The sequence below is a fragment of the Hordeum vulgare genome, chromosome 6H (genome assembly GCF_904849725.1).
Source record: "Hordeum vulgare subsp. vulgare chromosome 6H, MorexV3_pseudomolecules_assembly, whole genome shotgun sequence".
NCBI classification, from domain to species: Eukaryota; Viridiplantae; Streptophyta; class Magnoliopsida; order Poales; family Poaceae; genus Hordeum; species Hordeum vulgare.
In genome coordinates, this window is record NC_058523.1 from 32,105,717 (window position 1) to 32,114,956 (window position 9,240).

Here is a 9,240-nt window from a genome sequence, read left to right on the forward strand (position 1 = left end):
TCGAAATTTTGCTGTATAGGGAAAAAAATGTTGTATGCGGATCCAACGGGTTGGTGGATCCTGCAGCTCGCGCGCGACCGGTCGAAAGTTTGGGCCAGCGCGCCGGCGCAGATCAGTCCCCTTTTACAAGAACATCTGTTGTGACAAAACCACCATAGTCTACCTGTGAAAAATTCAACATGAAAACAAACAAACAATTCCAAATTTAAACTGAAATAACCAACCAGGGGTAGCACGGAAGTGGAAAGGAATAGAGCCCACCCGACCTGGTCCAGTCCAGTCAGTCTCCACCCCGCCGGCCGAGTCAACCGAACCCCCTCGTCTCCTCATGGCGGCCGCGACCGCGACGGCGACGGCGGCGGAGGAGGAGGCGCGCCTGCTGCGGCTGGAGGAGCAGGCGGAGCACGGCGGCGGCGGCGCCTGGGAGTACCTCTCCCTCGCCCGCAGGCTCCGCGCGCGCCGCCCCGCCCCCGTCCTCCGCCTCGGCCTCTCCCTCCTCAACGACGCCTCCGCCCGCTCCCGCCTCGCTTCCGAACGTACGTCACGCCGCTCCTCCTCCTGACCCCCCTCCATCCCTCCCCCGCCCGCGCTACCGGGTCGCTGGCGGGATAGATAGATAGATAGATAGATCTCGCGGTCCGCCTCCGGCCAGATCTCTCTCCCCCACGTTCCCGATCTGCCCCTCTCTTCCGAGATCCCATCTGCTGAACTGGAATCGCTGCGCTTTTGCGCCCGGGGCTGTTGCCGGAACGCCCCTGCAGCTTTCTCGGCCGTTGATCTCTCGCCGTGCTCTTGGCTCCGGTACTGAACATGAGATCGCTTTCTTTCCATGCATGCAGAGTGGACGCTCTACGAGCAGGTGGCGGTGGCCGCCATGGACTGCCAGCGTCTTGATGTCGCAAAGGTGAGGTGTTCTGATTACGGAATCACCGTCCTTCTTTTATGATGATCTCTGGTCCGGTTCTATGGTTCTCCGTTGAAATTAATCCTCTTGATCAAATGAATCCGTTTCATGGTTATGCAGGATTGCATTGGAGTCCTTTCCAAGCAGTTTCCTGGCAGCGTTCGTGTTGGTAAGTTCTTTTGGCCCATACAGTCATACACACATGCAGTTTGCAACTTTAGTTACAATTATGACACTTTATGAGCCAAACCATCCAAAAGGGGTTGGCCACAAAGAAGAAGCATCTGCTGGAGCCAAGCTAATCCTTTCCTAAAATGGGCTTAATATTTTCAAATGGAAAAGGAGCTTGCTCAAAGATCTGACTAAACTCTTGGCATGAAACTTCAAAATTATCAGTCCTGTTCCATAAATTTATGCAAGGCTGTGATTGTTTTAAGATACCTCACGTTGTCAATAGCCTTAGAAGTGTGAACTATTACTTCTACAATATATAATAATATGAAATATGCATAATTTCTCATCATGCAACTCTGGATCAAATCTTGTAGGTGTGGTAAGTTGGTTTACTTGAATAAATAATCAAATATAGCTGCAAGCGTTTACTATACCAAGCCACAATGATTTTGTGGCACACTCACAGGGAATCTAAATAGATGCAGAGCTTAGACATTCTGAAACTCTCTGGTCTAATGTAGGAGGGCAATGTGTTGCTGGAGGATAAAGGACGTAACACATGACATTCTTGTTAACTAAGAACCGGCTGCCTAATAATTTTTTTATTCAAGTACACCAGAACTGATATCTGTCGAGTCATATGATGCTGGTTATTATGGCCATGTTTCTGTATATGCTGAAAACACTTGCTCTAAATTGCAGGTCGGCTAGAAGCCCTGCTGTTTGAGGCAAAGGGTGATTGGGCTGAAGCTGAAAGAGCTTATGCACTAATCCTGGAAAACAACCCATTTGACCAGGTATCATAATTTCTGATTCAGATGACGATTCTTATGTTGGTATGGAAATGTTGGTGTTCAAGAGGAATTCGATTTCCTTTGCTTCTAGAACCATTCATCATAAATAGACAGTGATTCCGTAATCAGAACATCTCAAAACATCGTCCTTGTTTGGTTGGCAGATTGTCCACAAGAGAAAAATTGCTATTGCAAAAGCACAAGGTGACATGTCTTTAGCGGTTGATTATCTGAACAAGTATTTGGAATTGTAAGTACCTGCATCCGCTTCTTTTATGGACCTCATACTGCCTCCTTTATTTTTCTTATTAGAACATATTAACCCTTTCCCTGCGTTAGATTCATGGCGGATCATGATGCATGGAGAGAGCTTGCTGAAATCTATGTTTCCTTACAAATGTGAGATGCTCGATCTTGATTGATTCAACATAATATGATCAGATGTGAACAAAATACCAACTTATATGACAATTTTTCGCCAGGTACAAACAAGCCGCTTTTTGTTATGAGGAACTAATATTGGCTCAACCAACCATTCCACTTTATCATCTAGCTTATGCTGAGGTAAGTGGACCAGACAGACACAGCCTGTCGTGCAAATAAATGGAAAAGTTAGAATTTTACGTTATTAAATTTTGTTATTATTCCGTTGATGATTTACTGTTGGTGCCTTTCTTCTAATGGTGAATGGCTGAATACCACATGTGACGACAATAACTATCAAAGAGCCAATTAACATGAAGCACACCAATTCAGTATTGAAGTTATTGTTTTTAATATATAGTGATATAATGAGACAAAAGATAAAAAATAGCAAGTATATTAAGTTTTGTAAGTTGTGTTTCTCAAGATAATGATCCATGTGAGATGAATTGAAATGAAAAAATGACACATATCTTTATAAACCGCATAATTGATGAAATATTTTGACACGACTTATAGTCTATCATAATATGCAGTGAATCAACATGATTTAATGATTGCATCAACTGTTTATATTTTCTACCAATTGCTTGTCGGAGGTGTGATAAAGCCATGGAAATTGATTATTAGTGCTTTAAATATAAAGTCTGTTTTTCATTGAAGCTATGATCTTATAAAGGAATTTTATTGGGTATTTCTTCAAGGTAGCAGTTTTTTTTTCTGTTTATTTTAAAAGTCATATTGTACAAAGCGGGCAGGGTAGGGTTTAGGCTGATAGGCGAATATGTAGCTTTAGGGTGGCAATATTTTGAGCTTGTTCTTGTGGAGTCTGTAAGAAAGGGAAGATGCATGGTTTTATTTTACTGGTTTCGCATGGTAGATGGGAGAGGGAGGCAACCAGAGCCCAGAAGTAGAGTTTATTTGACATGCATATGGCGATACCATGATCAATGCTACTTATTTGTTTAATCTGTCTGATGGAATGCAAAATCGCTCAACATTTCTGATTCATATAAATGACAAAGTCTAGCCAATGCCTTGTCCTGATTCTGCCGACAGTTCATCTCACGCAATGCGAGTGCACAGTTTAACCTTGCTGACTGTTGCCTCTTATTTTTTGTTGAAGGTTTTGTACACACTGGGTGGTTTGGAAAACCTTCAAACCGCTAAAAAGTACTACGCGTCGACGATCCAGTTGACTGGGGGCAAGAACACGAGAGCTCTCTTTGGCGTGTGTCTGGTAAGACGGATGTACATCTCAAAGGGTTGCAGTTGCCTTTATATTTTTATTTATTATCCACAGCAGTGATCCTTGATGCATATACATCCTTGATCCCCACAGTGCAGCGCCGCGATCAGCCAGCTGACCAAAGGGAGGAACAAGGAGGAGGAGAGCTCGGAGCTGCAGAGCCTGGCCGCAGAGGCACTGATGAAAGATTACAAGCGGCGCGCCCCGTCCATGGAGGCGCTCGTCGCGGGCATGCTGAAGAACATGAAGCTCTCCTGATCCAACCCTTGTTGGCTCACAAGGGCTTTAGCTTTAGCTAGCTGAGTGAGCGAGCATTAGTGCCTCACGCATGCGGCGGGCTCTGTTTTGGAGACGGCAGATCCTTCCAGCAGCATTGTAAAACTTTATTTACGAAACATCCTTCCTTGTTTCCTATTTCGTTTTTGGATTTGTTTTTGTTTTGATAGAGCAATAAGGAAAACAACACTGTACTATTGTAGTTTTGAATATAGACGAAAGTTTTTGATCTGTAATAGACGAGGAGGCTAAATCTCTAAATGGACCACATTTTTTCTCTTTAGATAGACATCTGTTTCTAAATACTCCATTATCTATTTTTTCATGTTTCTCAATACTAGTAAGTAGTGCCTCTGTCTCTAAATGTAAGACGATTTGGCAGTTCAGATCAAGTTGCCAAAATGCCTCATATATTTAGGAATAGATGCAGCAGTTATGATCAATTATCTATCTATTTTTTGCCCCAGAAATTGATGGAGCATGCGAGGCATTTGCACAAATTTTCAGGTTACTCAACACCATGTGCATCTGCGTTTTCAGAGGAGGCTTACTCAGAGGCGTGCGGCGCCATTATCCGAGACAGCGGGAGCTTATTTGTTGTGGCATCTATAGCAAAAATTGGACATGTCGCGGATGTGTTATCGGCCGAAGCTGCGGCTCTGGTTGAAGGCCTAAACTTGGCTAATATAGTTGGGAGCAACTGCTTGCACCAGCTTATTTGTTGTGGCATCTATAGCAAAAATTGAACATGTCGTGGATGTGTTATCGGCCGAAGCTGCGGCTCTGGTTGAAGGCCTAAACTTGGCTAATATAGTTGGGAGCAACTCCTTGCTGGTGCAAACGGATAGTTTGGTTTTAATGGAGGCTCTCCAACAAAACACTGGGCACTCGATGGTGGCAGGCCCAATTCTTGAAGAATGTCGTTTGCTATTAGTTAATCTCGTTTGCTATTAGTTTGGTTTTAGTTAATCTCGGATAGTTTGCTATTAGTTAATCATCGTTATTGAGCATTGTAACCGCGAATCAAATATGAAGGCTCATGTCGTAGCGCATAATGGATGTGTTGATCCGCCAAACTTGTGGTTGGACTCACCTCCAGGTTTTATTCGTGAATTTTTAACGGATGATGCAAGCGTTGTTTAATTTTAATAAAGCTAGTCATGATGGCGTTTCCGTCGAAAAAAAATGTGCATCTAAATCATAGTGCTAGAAGCAATCGAAGCACTTCTGCACACCAACTGTCGTATCTTCCTTCACTTTGTCCGCTCCCCACCGTCGTCCGTGTCACCACCATTGACGGTAGCTTCACCTTCGACACACTGCAACGGCTCTGAAAGTCACGACGGTGATCACAGGTTTTGAGGCACTGCTTGCATCATACCAGGACACACTGCTCTCTACTTGAACCATGAAAGCAAGGACCTGCTGCAAAGTGATGAAATGGTCGGTACATGCTGCCATGTAGCTTAAGGAGGTCAGCGATTGGTTGAAGCTTGGGATGAATGTAAATAAACATGAACATCGATACGAGAACATCATTGTTTTGTAACAGATTATAAAAGCAAACACATTCATTCGTTCGATTTGTTGTTGGTTTTAAAGTGTGATGAACGCATCAGATTATCAAATTGTTGGCGACCTCTTTATATACATTCAATTTTTGGCTAATGACATGTTGGAAATTGCATTTCGAAACAAAAGTTTTAGAACAGGACAATACAATGTGATATTTATGTCTCGGTCGTAATATGTGAATAATGCTTACCAGAATATATACATCTCGAGTCTGATGAAAAAAATATGAAAAGATAGTCCGGGTAGTGGAGTGAGAAGGCAACACTCAATCAGCATAGCTCGACAGCAAGAAGATATCAAGGTAACCTTGCCTGCTGAATCTCTGACATAACCCTAATGATGTCAATCAATTACCTTGAACTGGCGCTAAAGGACAATACACACACAAAGAGAAATAATGAATTATCAGTAAATATTTTTTTTTTAAATTAGAAGGACGACAAACTCATGGAAGAAAAATCTCACTTGAGTTAATTTCTAAAAACAGAGTCCACAACCCAGTCAACCTGTCAACTCTAATTCATAATCACAAGAGTTCAATGCAACTTGTTTCTGTGATGCTGAAGTAAGTGAGGTCGAATCCTGCCATGTACGGATGGATACATGAATGACAAATGAAAATACATGCATTTGGTTGGTGCTGGCAAGTTATGAAATCACGACTTTACAATAAATTAGGGAATGTAATATTCAAATACTCCCTCCGTTCCTAAATATAAGACCTTTTAGAGATTGCACTATAAACTACATACGGATGTACATAGACATATTTTAGAGTATAGATTCACTCATTTTGCTCCGTATGTAGTCTCCTAGTAGAATCCCTAAAAGGTCTTATGTTTTGAAACGGAGGGAGTATTAGCTAATCAAGTCAATCATGGCTATGCATGAGCATAGCAACAACCAAAAACTGCATGTGGTACTACCCCTCGTCCCATAGTTTAAACATGCTAATGTTTCAATTGATCGATAGTTTACAAGCTTGCAATGAACAATAAACAACAGCTCAGCTTTCCATAGAGCTCCCTGCGTGGTTGTCTAAGACAAGTACACAAAGGATAAACAAACTCAGATTCCAGGATTCAATATGTAGTATCACTTGAGTTAATCATCTTTAATTATCTACAAAATCGACATTGCTGCCATTACGATACCTAGAACTGCTAGTACTGAATGTGTTCTGAATTCTAAAAACTGAAATCGAGCAAGGCCTGTTAGATTACTAGTTGGATTAACTAAGATCCATACCAATAAACTAGATGTAGTACAACTCTACTAATTGTTCTGTTAGTGATCAGCTGCCAAAGGACTCAAGGTAGCAAATATAATCTTCAAGTGTGCCTTGGCGGAAAGCGTCTTACCTCAATGTGAGGGGACGCGTTGCATGTTATAGGTAGAGGCGATGAACCCTGGATGGCGCATACATGGTTTAAGTTACATCTTGGAGATCAAGGCAAGTAGAGATAGAGATAATCTAGTTACAACCGAATACAAGATATGAAAGGTTAAACTAGATCCTATAACAACCGCTGTGATAGACTCCTTGGCGTACACGCCATGCTGCCGTGACATATATGTTTAACACCCTTCCTTAATCACAACTTGTTCAAGTTGAGATTATGTTTGAAGTCTTCAAAGCTTCGTACATGCAAGGCTTTTGTGAATCCATCTGCAATTTGATCTCTGGAATGCACAAAGGAATGTCAAGCTTCTTCTGAGCAACTCTTTCTTTGACAAAGTGAAAATCAATTTCTATATGCTTTGTTCGAGCATGAAAGACTGGATTTGCACAAAGATAGGTGCCACCAAGATTATCACACCATAGACAAGGAGCTCGTGTAGTTTTCACACAAAGTTCCTTTAACATGGACTGGATCCATATTATCTCTGCTGTAGCATTTGCCAATGCTTTGTATTCTGCCTCTGTACTTGACTTTGAGACAATAGCGTGTTTTCTAGCCCACCATGATATCAAATTAGGTCCAAAAAATATAGCAAATCCACTTGTTGACCGTCTGTCATCCAAGCATCCTGCCCAATCAGAGTCAGAGAAGGCACTGACAAGAATAGAGGGTGACTTATTGAAATTTAGACCAATGCTCCATGTGTTTTTGACGTATCTCACTATACGTTTCGCATCAGTCAAGTAAACAGTTGTAGGTGCGTGAAGAAACTGACAAACTTTGTTGACAGCAAAAGAAATAGCAGGTCTAGTAAGGGTGAGATATTGTAATGCTCCCATTAAACTTCTGTATTTTGTGCTATCCTCTTGACTCAAGAGTGTCCCTTTCATAAGAGACAATTTTTCTGAGCTGGATAATGGAGTAGGTGAGGGTTTACATCCTTCCAAACCAGCCTTTCTTACGAGATCGGTTGCATACTTCTTGAGAGAGATGAAGTCCACCCTTGTGTTTATTCACCTCAATTCCAAGGAAGAAGTGCAAATCTCCAAGATCCTTCAAAGCAAAATCTGCACTCAAATCCTTCAAGAGTCCAGTGATTGCTTCATTTGATGAGCCTGTCACAATAATGTCATCAACATATATGAGAACAAATATGCATGTGTTGGACTTGTTATAAATAAACAACAAGGTGTCAGATTTAGAAGGAACAAAACCAAGTGCCTGCATCTTATGACAGAGGCAAGAATACCATTCTCTTGGAGCCTGCTTCAACCCATACAGTGCTTTATGAAGTTTGCACACATAAAATGGAGCACTTTTACTTTCAAACCCATGAGGTTGCTTCATGTACACTTCCTCTTCTAGAACACTATGAAGAAATGCGTTATGCACGTCTAGTTGCCTAAGGCTCCAACCTCTGGAAACAACTGCTTTCACAACTGGACTAAAAGTGTCCTCATAATCTATGCCATATCTTTGTTTTAAAACCTTTTGCAACAAGCCAAGCCTTGTAACAATCAATGGTTCCATCGGACTTTCTTTTAATTCTGAACACCCACTTGCAATCAATCAATTTTTTACCTTGTTGTGGAGGAACCAAGTGCCATGTTTTGTTTTCCTGTAGTGCCATGTATTCATCATGCATAGCTTTCTTCCACTTTTCATCACCAAGTGCTTCTTCAACTATAGTTGGTTCACTTGGTTCACCTGTAGAACAAACCATACCATATTTGGTCATATGTTTGTAATTTATAGGTTTTGTCACTCCCTTTTGCAAGTGTGTGCGGCGCGGTGATGGTGTGGCTGAGTCTGTGGCCATAAAAGATCTACCAGGCTGTGCGGCAACATCGGCAGGAGCAGCTTCGGCCGGATCTCCTACGACACCAGGCGAGACAGCGACGTCTGTGGCGGCCGCAGAGGATCCAAGCCTCTGGACCAGCTCATCATTCGCTAGTGATGGCAGGTCTGCACCGGTCTCCGTGCCAGGGTCAGAGCTGCTGGAGCAGCCGGGCACTCGCCGCTTGTAGTAGATTGGTTGGCCACAGTACCGACCGTTGCCTCGAGCAGCCGCAAGACGCCGGGCGGAAGACGACGATTGGCGCGGCGCAGAAGTTCTGGCGCAGCAGGCAGGAGGCGGACTCGTGTCGCCCGCGGAAGCCTCGGCATGTGCATCTGCACCTGAGCAAGCGGGCGCGCGTGTACTTGGGGCAACGAATCCCGAGGAGGATGTGATTTCCTGGCGGAGCGTCGATCCCGAGGAGGATTTGTCTCCCGTTTCAGGACACATGAAATAATGCCCAACTATGGCGCTATTTTTTACAATTTCATTGTTTTCTTCTGAAGTTTTATCGATGGGAGTCCCTGTTTCATCAAGACAAATCTCATGCAAGGTATTAGCGGGATTAGTCAACAATTGATCATCAATATTATTTCCCCCTTGAT

General features: G+C 42.9%; 1 protein-coding gene across 1 annotated transcript; it reads left to right on the plus strand.

Annotated features, from left to right (window-relative positions):
- The first annotated feature begins 249 nt into the window (after positions 1-249).
- On the plus strand, positions 250-4,103 carry LOC123402424 (ER membrane protein complex subunit 2-A-like). Its single transcript, XM_045096349.1, has 9 exons — positions 250-536; positions 840-904; positions 1,025-1,073; positions 1,781-1,875; positions 2,037-2,122; positions 2,212-2,271; positions 2,355-2,436; positions 3,422-3,535; positions 3,638-4,103. Exons 1-9 carry the CDS (start codon positions 329-331, stop codon positions 3,800-3,802), a joined length of 924 nt encoding a protein of 307 aa, XP_044952284.1. The 5' UTR covers positions 250-328; the 3' UTR covers positions 3,803-4,103.
- Positions 4,104-9,240: the final 5,137 nt, after the last annotated feature.

Coding starts and splice junctions, on each gene's coding strand:
- LOC123402424 (XM_045096349.1), top strand. CDS start 329: ATGGCGGCCGCGACCGCGACGGCGACGGCGGCGGAGGAGGAGGCGCGC. Junction 2,272..2,354: donor ATCTATGTTTCCTTACAAAT/GTGAGATGCTCG, acceptor ATTTTTCGCCAG/GTACAAACAAGCCGCTTTTT. Junction 2,437..3,421: donor ATCATCTAGCTTATGCTGAG/GTAAGTGGACCA, acceptor TTTTTGTTGAAG/GTTTTGTACACACTGGGTGG.